Source organism: Citrus sinensis, chromosome 7 (assembly GCF_022201045.2).
Source record: "Citrus sinensis cultivar Valencia sweet orange chromosome 7, DVS_A1.0, whole genome shotgun sequence".
In the NCBI taxonomy this organism is placed as follows: Eukaryota; Viridiplantae; Streptophyta; class Magnoliopsida; order Sapindales; family Rutaceae; genus Citrus; species Citrus sinensis.
This window is the reverse complement of record NC_068562.1, coordinates 17,784,881-17,801,801: the sequence shown is the minus strand read 5'-3', so window position 1 is coordinate 17,801,801 and position 16,921 is coordinate 17,784,881. Positions and strand designations below refer to the sequence as shown.

Sequence of the window (16,921 nt, the reverse complement as noted above, 5' to 3'; positions counted from 1 at the left end):
TATATCCCCAATCTTTTCACCCCAAGTATTTCTCACACTTGTACACTTACAATTTGATGAGAAATGAAAATCACAACAATGAAACTCTCTTTAAGAGTGGATAACAAATTATAGCTCAATAATGATTCAATAAATGATTATTTGTAAAATGAAAGCTCAATATATGTTATATGATCTTATTTATAATTGCATTAGGTCTTAAAATAAAGTTAGAGTTGAGTTTTTAAAGTTAGAGCCTAAAAACTAGCCGTTATAGCCAAATTCCAGCGCCCAAGCGGTTAGTCGTTTGATTTATCCTGCTAGCCACTTGTAACAGTGATATTACCGTTATATTTGAATTTTGCTACAGTAATAATGTTCACTAAAATTATAATATGACCCAAAACTTTCTATAATTCTACGATGGCCCAAAATGTCATAAAACTTTACAAATGGGTCTAATTACATAATTTCCTAATAATAGTTGTCTTTCCAAAACTTTTTAAAATTATGTTATGGCCCCAAATATATTATTATTTCTCAAAGAGGTCTTTTTTTTTCAAAATTTAACATAATACCCATATTTTTCAAAGTTCTCACAACTTTTCACTTTAGTCCAAAATGTCCATAAATTATAGTATGGCCTAATACATTTCACATATTTACAAAAATGTCCAACTCCGGAATTCAAGATAATACTTATTAAAAACAAAGATTGCAAAACTTTCCATTTAAGTCAAAAATACTCAAAACCACAAAGTACTTTATCTTATAAAAATAAAACCTTTTAGTTTATGAAAAGTAATTAATTAAATTAATCTCTTGAGCTTCTCAAATGCTAAATCATACATCAATTAAATCATACCGGCTTTACAAGAATTTATCGCACTAATTTGTTCGTTGAGCTCTAAACTTTATTCTTGATTTCGTCGTTGTCCGTTGAGTGCCTTAAACTTGATTTCACTTGATTCACTTGCATAAATATTACCCTTAAAAAGCTAGTGAAAATGTGAAATACAATATCTATTAAATTACTTAATACACATGTTTGTTATCATCAAAATTACATTATGTGTAGCCATTTAGACTAACGGAAATTCCTTATGCAAGTGTAGTGGAAAGCTTAATATATGTTGTGACATGCACAATATCTAACGTAGCCTCACTGTGGTGAGCACTTTTATGGTGAATCTAGGAAGTAAACACTAGGAAGTTGTTAGAACATCTCCTAAAGAGTTTTCAAATAAAATTCTACTTCTTATTTGAAGAGTCATATCAATATTAAATACTCCAAAAGACACATTAATTTAGATTCTTCAAATAAATTTTATTTCTCACTCTTCACTATTACCGAGTGAGTTTCTCTCTCTTCTATTAATATTTTATTATTCTTTATTGGAAAGATACAACTGCTATAATTATTATTTAACGACAATTGAACGGCTTTTTTTTAGCCTATTAAATATTATTGAACTCATGCCATTATTCAGTTTTTCACTTGACTTCATCAAAATGGATCAATTTGATCATCCATCATTTTCTACACAAATACCTAATTCATCTCAATTCATTGAATCATCTCTATCGGCAACTCTTCTCGGCTCCATTTCACAAAAGAAACGCGGTGAGGCTTTTTCAGCGGATGAAGATATGCATCTTGTTTCCTCATGGTTGAATATTAGTTTGGATGCTGTCCAAGGAACTAATCAAACACACCAAAGCTTTTGGGCTCGAGTGTAGGGTTATTTTCACAAATACAAGAATTTTGAATCGGAACGGGATGAAAAATCATTAATGCAGCGTTGGTCAAAGATACAGCAAGCCACCAACAAATTTCACGGCTTTTTTTCCCAAATTGAAAATAGACAACAAAGTGGCGTGAATGAACAAGACAAGGTATGTATTTTAATTAATTAAACAAATCAATTAGTTTTGTCATTTTATTTGTTTATAAATTAAAATGAATTATTTCAGATTATGAATGCAAAGGCTCTGCACAAGGAAATGTTCAAAACAAAATTTACTTTTAAACACTGTTGGAATATATTGAGGCATCATCCAAAATGGTTGACTGATAACTAAGCAAAAAGAGAGAAGAAAAAGGGTTGAATTTCAGCTTCATCACCTGGAATATCCTCATCATCAACTGCAAAGACTCCTATCAATCTTGATGAAAATGATAATGGTGACACCAATTTTGTTGATTTAGAAAGACCACTTGGAACGAAAAGGGAGAAACGTAAGATTAGAGAAAAAAATTCTGATCCTCTTGTGACAATTTTAGAAGAAATGTGTGCAGACAAAAAAGAAGAACGAGCAAGAAAAGCAGATATGAATGAGAAGAAGTATCTTTTAGAAAAAGAAATGGTGGAAATAGAAAAACGAAAAGCCAACTTAGAGGAATTGCGAGAAGAAGAGAAAATAATGCGAATGGAAACAAGTGGAATGCTTTCTCATCTTCAAGAATATTATTATCATCGTCAAATGGAGATCCTTGAAAAAAAAATTAAAGATTGAATGTTTTGCTATTCTATTGTTTTATTTTCCTTTAAATTGTTGTATGTTTTCATGTAATTTTATAATTAATATTATATATTTAATTTATTAAGTTTTCGTAGAGCCATGTTTTAAGCACAGCTACTGCATGATCTGGAAGTGCTCATTACGACCGCCAGTGAGGAGGCCAAAGAAAGCCTAATTTTTGCACTGGCTTTTGGCTACTACAACCTCGTTCCATGGTGTCATTGTTAGCATGGTTAGCATTGTTATCACTAACAGTCTTACCTGAGACATGAATTTGGTCCAATATGGCATTCTTCAAGTAACAAAAGTGTTTAGATATGGCCTTGAATGCAAAATATATGTAAGGGCAGTATGTCCAAGGTCGGCAACATTTTCAAATGATGCAACTACTGATTGCATTTGTTGGCAATATAGTTTGTATTCATATTAGGAAAAACATAGCACAGGAATAGAATTATGAAAAGTCAAAATATATTTAAGACATAATAATAATAATGTCATTTAAAATCATCACAAATTACTTAGAGATAAAGACAAATATGATAATAATGCAACATGTTATCAAATTACATGTTCTTACGGGATCCTTGATGTTTCCAAAAATGTTCAATGAGGTCTTTTTGAAGTTGAGATTGATTTTCTCTACTTCTAATTCGATGATGATTTTGAATAAATTCCATAATTCCTATTGTTCGTTCAAATGATGGTTTAACCTTATCTTCATTACTTACATCATCATTTAAGTCCTCTATATCTTTAGTAATGTGTTCATCTTCTACAATCATATTGTGCATTATAACACTTGCCTTCATGATATCGTGAAGTGTATCACGGTCCCAAAAGCGAGCAGGTCCACGCACAATCGTAAAACGAGCTTGGAGCACTCTAAATGCTCTCTCAACATCCTTTCTGGCTGATTCTTGAGCTTTAGCAAAATTCTTATGCTTATTTTCTTGTGGATGTGGTACTGTTTTCACTAGAGTTGACCATGGTGGATATATACCATCTGCAAGATAATATCCCATTGTATAATTATGACCATTGATTGAGTAATTTATTGATGGAGCACGTCCTTCAGCTAAGTCTTTGAATAATGGAGATCGATCAAGCACGTTGATGTCATTGTGGGATCCTGGTAACCCAAAAAACATATGCCATATCCAGAGATCATATAAAGCCACTGCTTCTAAGATTATTGTTGGTTCTTGGGCATGACCAACATACATCCCTTTCCATGCCACTGGACAATTTTTCCACTTCCAGTGCATACAATCAAGACTTCCCAACGTTCCTGGAAACCCACGTTGTTTACCTTCTGCTAAAAGTCTAGCAATGTCATTTATGTTAGAAGATCGTAAATATTCATTGCTAAAATTTTCAATCACTACACGAACAAACTTTTTCAAACTTTCGATTGCAGTGCTTTCGCCAATTCTCATATACTCATCAATAGAATCACCGGATACTCCATAAGCTAGCATTCGCATTGCTGCACTGATCTTTTGTAGTGATGACAAACCGAGGACTCCAGCACAATTTCTTTTCTGGACAAAATATGAATCGTGTTGTTCCACTGAATTTTTAATATGCAGAAATATAGGGCGATTCATTCGAAACCTCCTTCAAAATTTATCTGGAGGATATGTGGAAGTTTTAGAAAAATAATCATGAAAAAGCCTACCATGACCGGCTAATCGATCGCACCAAATTGTTGCGTGACCTTTGATGGAGCCACAACGCCAAGATTTTTTATGTCTTCTCTTTGCAATGGCTACCGCTGCAATCATCTCAATTTCATCATCATCAGATGATGAATCTGACAGCATCTTTATCTTAAAGTTGCTAGCCATGAAGGAAACACAATGAGGAAAAAAAATAGTCCATTCACAAAAGTCTATTTCATAAAGAGTTAAAAGTATGATGAATCTGACAGCATCTTTATCTTAAAGTTGCTGGCCATGAAGGAAAACAATGGGAAAAAAAAATAGTAACTGGCGGAAGGTTGAGAAGTTCATTCACAAAAATCTATTTCATAAAGAGTTAAAAGTACTTTCAAAAAATTAGAGGTTGAATAAATTTTTTTAGAGGGAAAAAATAGAGGGTAATTAAATTTGTTAGAGTGAAAAAAATTGGAGGGTAATTAAAATAATTAGAGTGAATAATTGGAGGTTAATTAAATTTGTTGGAGGGAAAAAAATGGAGGGTAGTTAAATTTGATAGAGGGAAAGATTTAATTAAAATAATGTTAATTTGTTCTTATTTGATGAGTGTTTTGGAGGAGATTGTATTTTTTTTATCAACTTATTTACCACATTAGTAAGCAAATTGAAATTTGAAGATTAAAATTTAAATGGTCTTTTGGAGATGCTAAATAGTTGTTAAGGTGCCTCGAAGAACCTCATAGAGGTGTTATCATTAATTGTTGGGAATTGATTGTTATGAGACACTTGAGAGAATTATGTAAGACCGTTTTCAGGCTGAATAAAAAATTGTAAAATTAATAACCTCTAAAAATCAGTGTACTTCCATTGTAAAGTCCTTGTGATCAATAAACTCGGCAAGAGTGTGGTTGTCCCTATGGATATAAGTTTAACGAAGTCGAACTACGTAAATTTCTTGTGTTATTCTTTTTACTGTTTTTTGTTCTTATCTTTAGCTGTAGTGTATGACTTTTTCCTAATATTTCTTCATTTATTTTGCAACCGAGTTGATCTGAAGTACCCGAGCTGTGACAAAGAACATGAGCTATGAGCTATCCTAATTGAGTAATTTGGCTAAGATCCTAACAAATGAATTAAAATTTAATAAAGAACCACATTCACTGTTGCATGGAATGTATTGTATAATTAAATACTTTTATAATTATACATTATTTAATTAACTAAATTTATTTATTTAAAAAATAAAAGTACTAATAATCGGCTACCATGAATCGCCATCCAGTGTCATTGACCAGTGGCCATTAGATCAAAGTCCAATGAAATTAAATTTAACATCATTAGAATCCTCAACATCGTATCTATTTAAACTGTTCCAAAATAATGATAGCGACTTATGAAATCCAACGACCTTCTATTTTTTCTTAGTGAACAGAATGTTTTGTGTCAATGAATTCTGAATGGTGGGATAGAGCCGATGATGAGGAGTCCAATAATGTCAAGCCTTATCTCATTGGACTCTTTACTTCCCTGTGGTTTTTGCATGGTTGGATAACTCTATCGAACTTTTTATACTGCTAGTCCATTACTTTTAATATTAACATGGTTGGATAATTACATTTGATGTAGGCAAAATTAGGTGAGGGCATGTTTGCATGCATGTGATACATAGATATATAAATACCTCAAGTTAGAATTTTTTAGTTCGTTGCCTAGAATTTTTTTAAGTATAGGTGAAATAAGCAATTGCCTAAGATCTCATATGTTAGGAAGGCCACATAGTAGTTACCTAGACACAATTTTAAGAAGACTTTTTTTTAAAAAAATTTTCTTAATATATTCAAATTAATAATTTTTTAAATTACTTATAAGACAAAAGCTTATTTTTTAGGCTCTCTTTAATTAATAATTATCTTACAATTAATAAGTTTTATACTAATTTGATAATCATAATATTAAGGAGGTATAATTAATAATATTATCTAATCATTCATTCATTATTAGTTTTTCAAAGAAAATGATTTAAAAAAATCAATGTTTTAACTTATAAAATTTCTTGCACTCTTCTCAATAAAGAAAAATGAATCACTTTTTCCGAAGCTTCAAAAAAAAAAAATGAATTGGTTAACCTTTGAAGTAAAAATAAAAATAAAAATAGTTTCTTGAAGTAATAGTTATAAAAGAAGTAAAAAAAATATCTTATTGACTATTTTATTTTTAGAAATTCTTACTATATTGTCGATTGTTGATATTTAAAATATAGTTAAAAATTAATTGAATTTTAAGCTCTTTTATGTTTCTTTCAATGTTGAAGCCAGTGAAAATAAGGAGCTGTTATGAAAAAATTGTACCTAAGGCCCCAGTATTTTAGAGTCAACTCTATTGGTAAACAAACTCCTTGATGCCAATTAGAGCAGTGCATTCCTTGCAGGAAAATGAAAGATTTTAAATAAATTTTGCATTAGCTTTAATCTAGATGTTGAAGCCTGAGGCAAATGATCTGAATTTTTTTGTTTTTAAAATTGAGGTTTAATGATGAACAGAGGGTTCTGATGTAATGGTATGTGTTGTGAGTATTATAAAATTGGGAGCTACTACCTTACGTTTAACGTAAGGTACATCCCCCTCACACAGCTGGATCTCATTGAAACCCACTCTCCAGCCGTGTGAGGAGGTTGTACCTCACGTTAAACGTTAAGTAGCCAAACCCTATAAAATTATGTCATTTCAATAACACATGGTCTCTATTATGAAACATAGATGCACCTACATGCTCTATTGTAGCAGTAGACAAACAGTCGATGAACAATTGCTAGGCAATCGACACATGCGATAGAATATTGCCGCACATTCTTTTTTTTTTTATCCTGAAAAATATCTCAAATAATATGAAATTTATTAATTAATTAATAAAATAATATAATTAATTCACTTCAATTTTATAAAAAATTATTAACTACTCAATAAATAATGCATCATTTAAGATAAAATTTATAATAAAAAAATTTAAAATATCTACTATTAGCGTAAGCGATTATGTCTTTGAGATCATAATATTACTTATAATTAGGGACTATGAACGTAAGAATTCTTTTTGGACATGTAGGTCTGTACTTGTAAGCTAGTGTGGAATAGGATAAGTCAACGCACCAGGAAAAGTGAGCCAACCCTTGTTGCCTTGAGCGAATTTGGCTTCGCTGCGCCCTTCCTGATCGTCATTTTAGTACCTAGTGTGCCATGTGTCGTGGGCGGATGGGATCCCCGTGGGCTAAGGCTAACACCGTTCAGGGAGCAATTGGTATTTTACTAAGATCCTGCCTTTGGCTTCGGGGATTTCGCCGAGATGGGTTTGCAAATTACGATTGCCCCAAAATGAAAACTGATAAATCTCACTGAATCTGAAAGGGCGAAAATTGGCTTCTAAAACCCAGGTCTACACGTGTCAAAACTATGGAAGTCAAAAATTAAAATAACTTCTCCCTGTGGTCGCTGCTGTTAAATTTTTTTCTTTCGCCAATATTTGAAAAAATAAAAATAAAAACAAAAAATATATTGTTTATGAACTATTCTATTCTTTGAATTGATAAAATAGGGTTACTTGTTTTCACTCCTCATCTGAGCCTGACAACTCCGAGTTTGTTCCCTTTTTACTGACAGTGCCATTGGCTGCAGGCACCTTCTTTTTAGTATCCCTCTCATCCTCCTCATCTTCACTGTACTCACTCTCGTAATCATCATATTCCTCTTCTTCATCCTCCTCTTCCTCTTCAGCTCCATCCTCCACAATGGGTCCTTCTTCGGAAATGATACCACCCCGAGTGCCAGCCCGAGTTCGTTTCAGAATTTTAACTTTCAAATTTGTCCGTTTGTCACAACCTAACCATGAGTCACACAGGCAGTAACAAGTCAAATTGTAGTTACCCTCAGCCGGGGCCTGTATCTTGCCCATCACCAGTCTGGAGCCACTTCTCACCTTCTCAGCTGCTTCTCTAACTGCAGCACTCGTCTCCTTTACAGTCGCTCCAGACCCTTCCATAGTGTCCTCAATCGCCTTTGAAGCTGCTGTAATAGCCGCAGGTTCATCCATGAAACTGACCTTTTGGGAAAACCACACATTATTTGAGACAGAGTCTGCAAGCAGGAACCAAAAGTTTTCTTCCTTGTGGAATGGGTAGTAGGGGGCATGGGGGAGGGCACCAATCAGGCCATTACCACGTTTGAGAGTAACCCAAGCTTGAATCGTCACAATGTCACCCTCTTGTATACCCTCTTCACCCTCGGTCTCACATGTAACTTCAACTGTTAAGGAAGGCATCATCTGCAGTACCATCTCAACATCCTGTACCTCAGTAGAAGAAAATCCACCTACTTGAGAAAGAAGCTCAGCACGATCTTGAAGGCTCATGTCCCGAAGCTCCTGAAATGTTCTTACCTTCTGCAGTTGAAGAATCAAGACCTCTTACAAATATGATTAAAACAAATGGTTCATAGAACCTCATATAAAGTAACGGAATATCTTTTGTTTCTTCAAAAATAGTACTGATACAAAGGTCTAAATGTACAGTTGCAGTCTTCAAAAGGAAAGAAAATCCAACCCCTCAACATATCTGCACTACCTAAAACCAGTTATTTGAAATTCAAGGTTAAAGGATGGAAAATCTCACACACACATGGGAGGTATATATATCCAACTAAATATGGAAAAGCAGAATGCAAATTCTAATTTTCTTTAGCTGAATTGTACAAAAATAAAGAATTGTTGGGATTTAATGCAACTACATCCAAGATGAGATGTATTATAATGAATTTATGTTGGATAAACATCTTATATTGCTAAAGTCACTGCAGGAAACTGCAGAAAACCGAAAAATACTTGTGAAAACCTTTATGAGCTGAAAATATCAGCTAGCAAACAGCTTTCCTGAACAATTGCATTCCTGCCACATTATAATTCATTATAGAAATTTTATCCACTGACCTTGCGGGCTATTTTTTTTATAACAGCCTCAGTAAAATGTGGCAGCTGCAAGAAAGGTGCAGTGCCTTCAGTGGATCCTCCGGTTGCCTTCCTGGAACTGAGAGGAACAGCCTGCATCAAAGTCCATAAAAGTTATAATAGATATCTTAAGAGTAGACATGACCAACCTATAACAAAATATACAAGGCAGCATGTCAGAAATCTATTGGTAGGACACAGGAACAAGAATTACAGATGTGGGAGACATTAGCAAACATTTTTTAATTTACCCAAGAAGTTGAAGAGCAATATTTTCCACTAGGCATAACTTAAAACTAAGAAACCAGTAAATTAAGCAGAATAAAGATCTATTTGGGTTTCCATTCAAAAAAAACAAAAAAGAACTATTTGGGTTTGAAAAAGGCAAGCTGGAAAAAAGAATGAAGAAAGGGACATTCTCATAACGATCAGCTAGTCAAAAACCTGAATCATGATCAAAAAGCAGAATCTCTTGTCCAGGATAATTGATTTCACAAGCCAAAAGAAAAAGATCGGTAAAAATATTTTGAATCTTCTTTAGCATGTTATTATGGGAAATACAATATAGAAGATGCTTTAACGAGACAATGAGTAAATAGTGCCCTAAATAAAAACCTGAATGATAGACTGAGAGAGCTCGACAACCCCAACTGCAGGCCTAAGCCATCCATGACCCTGAGCTGTGCGTGGTATAACTGCCATCTGAATGAAGAGAGTAATGTATTAATAATGATAACAAAGAGTCTCAAAGCCAAAATCGATAAACATATAATCAAAGAATTCTAACAGAGTTAGGCATGATTAAGTGTCAAATATTGAAGAACTAAAAGTTTCAAATGCCTCACATGAAAAGAATTAATTTGCTAAAGGTTACTAAATACAGGCCAAAAACAAAAGACGACGACTTCATAAACAAGAAATTAATGCAACGACGACGACTTCATGAACAAGAAACTAATGCAACTAGTATAATCAACATACATTGTTCATGTTTACTATGCACATCCTTGTCTAAACCTCCAAGACGACATTGATCAGTGATAGAAAATGTCCTCGAGAAACAAAAAGCTTAGAAAACAAATTGTTTATTTCCAACAAAAACCATGCCAAGTTCAATTCTTATCCAAGGTTTTGAATATTTAAGTTTTTTTCCTTTCATTAAGTTTAAGACCAAATTGCATCAATCCACAAGAAATACACCCTCTCCAATGTCAGTTATACTTCCATGCTATAAAACCATCAATCTTCTGCTAAAATTCCATCAGAATTTCAACTTGACCCCATGTAAGCCTTGGCCCCAAAAGGGAAATCAGTATTATGTATCCTTTTCACCATTCTACCCTATATCTAAATCAACACTCTCCTGACAACATACAAGGAGGTGCCATTGGAAAAGAAACAAAAACATATTTAGAGTGAATATCATTAACTGCATAAAAAGAATTTTGCTATAAATCTCCCAAAATAAAAGAAGATAGATTTCGGTGGCGTTTGTTTTTTTGTTTGAAATCTGAATAGACCTGAATTAGTCTGAATTCTGAATAGATTTGAATGTCTGAATCTGAATAATATGTTTGTTTTTTTGTCTGAATCTCGAAAAATAATTATTAAGTTGTTTGGCTTTTTCAACTTAAAAAACTGAAAATATGTACTTTTACATTTGTATCCTTATTAAATTTGAATGTCAAATAAATAATATATAAATACCACTATATTTTAACATTTATAAGTAAAACTATATTCAAGTGAATACATAATGATTTTGGAATTTTAATATATAAAATACCATAAATTTCAAATTTTATCATATATAATATAAGAAAGAAAAAAACTAATAAGATGCTTGAAACAGTTGATTTGCCATTTCATCTTGAAGTTGTCGCATGTAATTTTGATCTTCAATACTTGAGGAGTTGATACCAAAGTGAGGAGGGATTTCATGACGGCTAAAAAAATAATGATGAGATCATTATGTGGGGTAAATGTCTATGGGTGAGTTTTGAGATACACATGAAAAATAAATTATAAAGTAAGGATATTTTTGACATTAGAAAGTAATTGATTTAATTCAAATGTCTCTATTAAGTAAAAAGCCAAAAAAACTAGCTTATTTTATTAAGTCAAAATTATCTAAAAAGTCTCATTAAGTTAGTCTCATTAAGTTATAAAACAAACACCTCTAATTAACTTAATTAATTAAGTTAAGTCACTTTAAGTCATTAAGTTAAAAAACAAACGCCACCTTAGTTGCCTTTTCTTTCATGAGAATAATTTTATCAAGAAGGCTCATTATAAGATTCATTGATTGTGTTACTGGTGTCATATATCAAAAAGTCATCATATAGAAAATAAAGCAGGAGCTGCTGTAATGTTAAATGCCATTCTCACATAGAAGTCTACATTATACACAAGCAGCAAATATTACCTTCATCAGTTCTTCTAGAAGGCGAGGGGCAAGTTCTAACACACGCCTAAAATCACCTAGCAATGCTGGAGACAAGGCAGCTGATCCACGAGTTAATTGAGCCTGAATCAACAACTCTGTCTGTATGGAGGAATGGAGTAGAAGCATAAGAAACCAAAAGAGTAGAAAAAGAAAAACTGTAACAGGTCAGTATCGCTAAATTGTGGACCACAAAAGTACCTTAACTATGGCTGGATGCTGCTTCCAGAACTTTGCTTGCTCTTGCTTAATATTTTTAAGGTCCAGATTCAATTCACTCCTCACTGACATAAACAGCTTCTGGAGAGGTTCATCATCGGTCCTACGTACGGGAATTTCCATGTATTCAGCAGCCTTGATGAACACTTCCATCACTTTGCTGCATAATCAAGTATAAAATAGAAAAATTAAAAAATACACACACAAACAAGTGCGCTCGCGCTCATAAAGAGTCATGCTGTTCATGGAATGAAAATTGCACGACTGTAAAACTCAATGGAGTGATTCCTCAAACATGGGTATCTCAGATAATTCCAATCTAACCAGCACAGTATCATATATTAGATAGAGCATCAAATGACTGTAAAAACTGATATTTATATAGTTTACAGGTGATTCTATAGGGAAATAGCCAAATCAACAATTGTGTAATTGTAGTTAAAATACATGTATTTGATACGGATTTAACATATAAGCCATTGAAACCATACTGGACTATTCATGCAAACAGCCAGAAAGGAATCCATGTTCACACCCATAAGAGGTTACTATCATGCATTGTACTATTAAATTACTACCATATACACAGCCACAAGCCTGGCAGTAATAAGTTGTTAATACGGTGACTAATCAAAAAAGCTGATTAATAGTGAAAAAATAAGGTGAAGAAGCAAGTACCTTGGGGCCAAAGAAGGTTTCATAAAGTAATAGTATGTGGACAGTGTATGATGCATGACATAATTTCCTGTGTATTTTGCTGACTTTGAGAGATAAATAACAGCTACCACCAGTGGCAGAAGAATACAAATTCCAACAATCCAAAGTAAAAGTATGCCACCAGATGCCCCATCAATGTCTAGCAGGAACTGAGGGAGAGCAATGCCCATTTGAAATCCCTGTATCAACAATAAACTTCGACATTAGTTTCAAAGTGTTATGACTTGGTGAATTTCAAGAACAAAAATAAATGCTAAATGCAAATGGTTTAATCAGAAGAGAGCGGAACATTGCCTGTCTACCATCTGGATGACCATATTTTTCAAAATTCTCACGAGATATTGGATCTGTCAGAGCTTGATAAGCCTTTGAGATGTACTCCACAAAGTACTTGTTGGCCTCTGAAAACATACAACACAAGTCAGTAGGCACAAGATAACATTCAAATGTTCCATATTTGCAGCTCAACTGAGCACCGCTAAGCAAACAAATATAAACAGAAGAACCAAAAAACCTTCAACCTGGATCTGGGTTTTTATCAGGATGATATTGTATGGAAAGTCTCCGATATGCTTTCTTTATATCTGAATCTGAGGCCCCATGTTCCAAACCTAGTATGCTGAATGGCTCAAAAACTTGCATCTTCAATAAAAGGAGAAAATAAATAATTTAAGCATAAAAAACTAACACTAGAATTATGTAAGAGATACGACAAAGTGATCCATTAGATATAAGTAGTATAGCTTTTAACAGAAGCAAAATGACCAAGCGCTCATGGTTAAAATTGTAACAAACATATTTACCTCACGACTTGTACTTTTAATGTAATAAATGAGAATTATCATGATGACCCAAAGCAGGACTAGCGACAGATTACTGCACGTAGAGAAGTTTGAGATCTGTGACAATAAATCCAATGAGTTCCAAAAATGAAAGATGTATGTCAACCAAAACATTGAATTCATTACATATCTAAGAAGTTGAGCACACAGAAAGGTCAAACAAGGAACTCACCCGCTTGAATATAGATTTCCTGTACTTCCCAGAACGAGCACACTCAGAGCACTGGCAGTGGATGGTCTTTATTTTCTTTGAAAAAGCACGACACAACTTTAGTATCGTGTAAGGCACTAGAGGTAGGGCCATAATTGTCAAAATGAAAATTGGGAACAATTGACTGTTCTCTTCAGTAGCAGCCATCGTGACCTATCCAGAAACAGTTCCTAAATTGCTACCAATCCTGCAGAAACTATCTGATTAGAATTCATTAGTCCACATATGTGACTACACTACAAGTCCAACAAAGGATACATGCCTATAAATTTTCAAAAGGCTCATATATTTCCTAATCATTCACTTTTTACACTAAATAGCAAATTCCAAATTCAACGTTTCGTCAAAAAAAAAATGAGTACTACAAATTATTTTTGGCAATATCTAGTCGGGAAGTAAATGAAACCCGATCCTATCCCGTTATTTTATCAGGGACAAAAATTTGTCCTGATCCAATACCAGTGGTTTCTACGATCCCATCAAAATCAATAAAAAACAAATCCCAAATTCAACAGGTCCACACGAACCCTAAACACAAATCACTAAATATTAATTCCCAAATTCGAATCAAATTTACACAGCATATAACAAGAGAAACCATCGGTCATATCATATCTTTCCACTAAAACCCTATATTACTACAACAACCAAATTCACAGTGTAATCACGACTTGTGGGGGAATTTTGTTGGCCGCCTGGCTAGTGAGCGACTGAGCTTGGTGGCACAAATGATGATAGGGAGGCAACTTTTGAGTGTTTAAGATCATGATTTTTATTTTTTATATCATTTTTCACTTTTTTTCTCCAAAATATTAACATCGTACCCATGAATTAATGAATTCAAAATCAGCAAAAAACAAAAGTAATTAACACACAAGTACAATGAAATAATTATAACAATCATAATAATAATACAATATAAGTATAATAGTGCGAAAAATCAATTAATAATTACTATGCAAAGCACACTATAGGCACAAAAAATTCATGTAAATTAATTAAAAAATCAACCAAAAAATTCAGCTGAAGTAAATTCATCATTAACATTTATTTTGCGGAAAAAATCACAGAAATTAAGTTACCTCAAATTAAAAAATAAATAGAAAAGAAAACAGATCGCGACCTGTTTTCAGTAGTTCTGGTTCCGTCCGTCCGATGGCGCGGAATTAGATAGAGAGATTGAACTGTGCTTTTGAGATCCAAAATAAAACACCAATAGGAACAGGACTGATTTTCCAATTTTACCCTCAGAGGACTTCCTTGGTCCTGAGGTCATAATCGTCATTTACGTTTTACCAGACAAAGGAAGAATCTGTATGTAGTTTGAGGTTGACTTGTGCGGTTGCAGTGCATGTTTGGTGCGCGTGCCCACAGGATGCAACAAATTTCCTTTTTATTTTACATTTAATTGTATGTGGACATTTAAAATGTGAATCTGATTTGAATTTCTTATATTTGTTATATTAGTTATAAGTATTTGTTGTATTTGGATAAATGTTATATATATATATATATATATATATATACACACACACAATAAAAATCAATTTTGAGTAAGAATATTTCGTATTGTATTTGTGTCATGTCAATTTTGAATCGACACTAATGTAACTCATTTGAAACACTGAACATACCCATGTATTAATTGTGATATTCGTTAAACATGGTTTTAAATTTGAAAAAAAAAACAATTTCACACCTCCTTATCTCATGGGGAGTAAAGATTTCTTACGTTATTATTCTATATTAAAATTCTAAAAAAAAGAAAAATTAAATTAAATATGGCATTTAAATTCAATGTCTTAAAAAAACCCAAAAAGAAACTTAAACTTGTTAAATGATGCCAAAAGAAATGGAATTTCAGGATGATCCATTGAGTATAAACGTCTATATTAATCTTTCTGTAAACTTCGAAATGGTATATCAAGGACCCAAAATAACACATATCGAAAAAGTTATGAGCATTAGAAAAGCACTGAGCTACCCTACATAGGTGATTGGTATCAAATAACAAAAGAAGTTACAACATGTTGTTAGATAACAATAGAAGTTACGGGACATTGCTGACTAACTGTGGGTAATTTAATTTAAAACTCATTAGTATTATTACAATTTGAAATGTGGTCATGTTCTAGCTAGCCTCTTTGTGGGGGAGATTAAAGTAACGTTTACTTCTCGAATTAGAGTTTGAATTCTGAGAAGTGGGAATATAGGGATTGAGAGTGTAAAGCAAGAGTTAGAGTAAGTTATTTACTTATACTGAAATGAGAGTGTGGAATAGAAATTAGAATTTCATTTATATATTTACCTTGTCTTAGATTGGGATAAATTATTTTAAATCATAATTTTGCCGCTATTTAAAGAATTCTAGTTTTTAATTACAAAATGAATAAAAAATATATTTATAACATAAACTATTTATTTTAAATGATGCCAAAAGAAATGGAATTTCGAGATGATCTGTTGATCATAAATGTCTATACGCTTCCTTCTGTAAGCTTCAAAATGGTAGATCATGAACCCAAAACAAACACATGTAACAAAAGTTATGGCCCTAAAAAAGTAATGTGCTCACTAGAGGTGTGTGTTCGGATTGAGTTAACCTATTAAAGCCGAACAGTTAGGCTTTTTCTCTTTCACATCGAACTCGCGCTGCCCCTCCTTGTCTCCTCACCCTCAACACTTGTAAGCCAATTTTTAAATCCCTAATCACAAGACCCACAACGACGGCAGGCGATAGGCCAGCTCCAGCTGATGCCCGACACCGTTGTTCACCTTACAGTATCTAATTAAGTAGTCGTTACTAAATGTGGGTAACCCTAGGTGTGTCAATACAATTCAAACCATTTTTTTAATCACGTGTTGATTTCACATTATTATTATTAGCAAATGAGTCATAATTATGCTATATATATATATATATATATATATATATATTTGTATTAGAATATATAATTTGACATAAATTAGTTCCTATGTAAAGAACAGTAAACTTAATTGGCTAATTCAACTCGACACCATTAATAAACAGGTGATAAATATCTAATATAATTAAAAGTTTTGTTCTTTATGTGAGTTTACATTTTCTACTTTTTATGTTGATTAACTTAATTAGATTTATGATTTCAAATGTCTGAAATAAATGTTTCAAGGGTTCGTGGCAACTTCCAATTCACTGAATCTAATGAAGTTAGTGGTATGTCACTAACAGCTACTGAAGCCCAATCCGAATTGAAGAGGAAAAGGCCATTGAAGACGACATCAAAACCATCTAAGCCAAGAAAAGTGGTGGTACTATTACAATTCAAAATGTGGTATTGTTTTGACTAGCTC

The 16,921-nt window shown here is 32.9% G+C and overlaps 2 protein-coding genes across 3 annotated transcripts; both read right to left on the bottom strand.

The window, feature by feature from the left end:
- Positions 1–3,068: 3,068 nt before the first annotated feature.
- On the bottom strand, positions 3,069–4,328 carry LOC102623132 (uncharacterized). Its single transcript, XM_052431344.1, has 2 exons — positions 4,184–4,328; positions 3,069–4,075 (listed from the first exon to the last, which is right to left on the bottom strand). The coding sequence occupies exons 1-2, from the start codon at positions 4,326–4,328 to the stop codon at positions 3,069–3,071; spliced, it is 1,152 nt and encodes a 383-aa protein (XP_052287304.1).
- A 3,281-nt stretch (positions 4,329–7,609) lies between these two features.
- LOC102609148 (dnaJ protein ERDJ2A-like) lies at positions 7,610–14,862 on the bottom strand. Of its 2 annotated transcripts, none has more exons than XM_006468037.4 (11): positions 14,712–14,862; positions 13,550–13,775; positions 13,339–13,434; positions 13,057–13,177; positions 12,830–12,936; positions 12,497–12,714; positions 11,801–11,978; positions 11,582–11,701; positions 9,772–9,858; positions 9,139–9,249; positions 7,610–8,595 (listed from the first exon to the last, which is right to left on the bottom strand). In XM_006468037.4, exons 2-11 carry the CDS (start codon positions 13,733–13,735, stop codon positions 7,765–7,767), a joined length of 2,055 nt encoding a protein of 684 aa, XP_006468100.2. In that variant the 5' UTR covers positions 13,736–13,775; positions 14,712–14,862; the 3' UTR covers positions 7,610–7,764. The 2 variants fall into 2 exon arrangements, with proteins under 2 accessions (XP_006468100.2, XP_006468099.2); XM_006468036.4 differs by having other exon boundaries at positions 14,671–14,817.
- Between the last annotated feature and the right edge of the window lie 2,059 nt (positions 14,863–16,921).

Excerpts from the sequence above, each read along its gene's own strand:
- LOC102623132 (XM_052431344.1), bottom strand. The coding sequence starts at position 4,328 with ATGCTGTCAGATTCATCATCTGATGATGATGAAATTGAGATGATTGCA. Across the intron at positions 4,076-4,183 it reads CGATCGATTAGCCGGTCATG|TGGAACAACACGATTCATAT; the intron begins GTAGGCTTTTTC and ends TTAAAAATTCAG.
- LOC102609148 (XM_006468037.4), bottom strand. The coding sequence starts at position 13,735 with ATGGCTGCTACTGAAGAGAACAGTCAATTGTTCCCAATTTTCATTTTG. Across the intron at positions 13,435-13,549 it reads GGAAATCTATATTCAAGCGG|ATCTCAAACTTCTCTACGTG; the intron begins GTGAGTTCCTTG and ends TTATTGTCACAG. Across the intron at positions 12,937-13,056 it reads TGATAAAAACCCAGATCCAG|AGGCCAACAAGTACTTTGTG; the intron begins GTTGAAGGTTTT and ends GTATGTTTTCAG.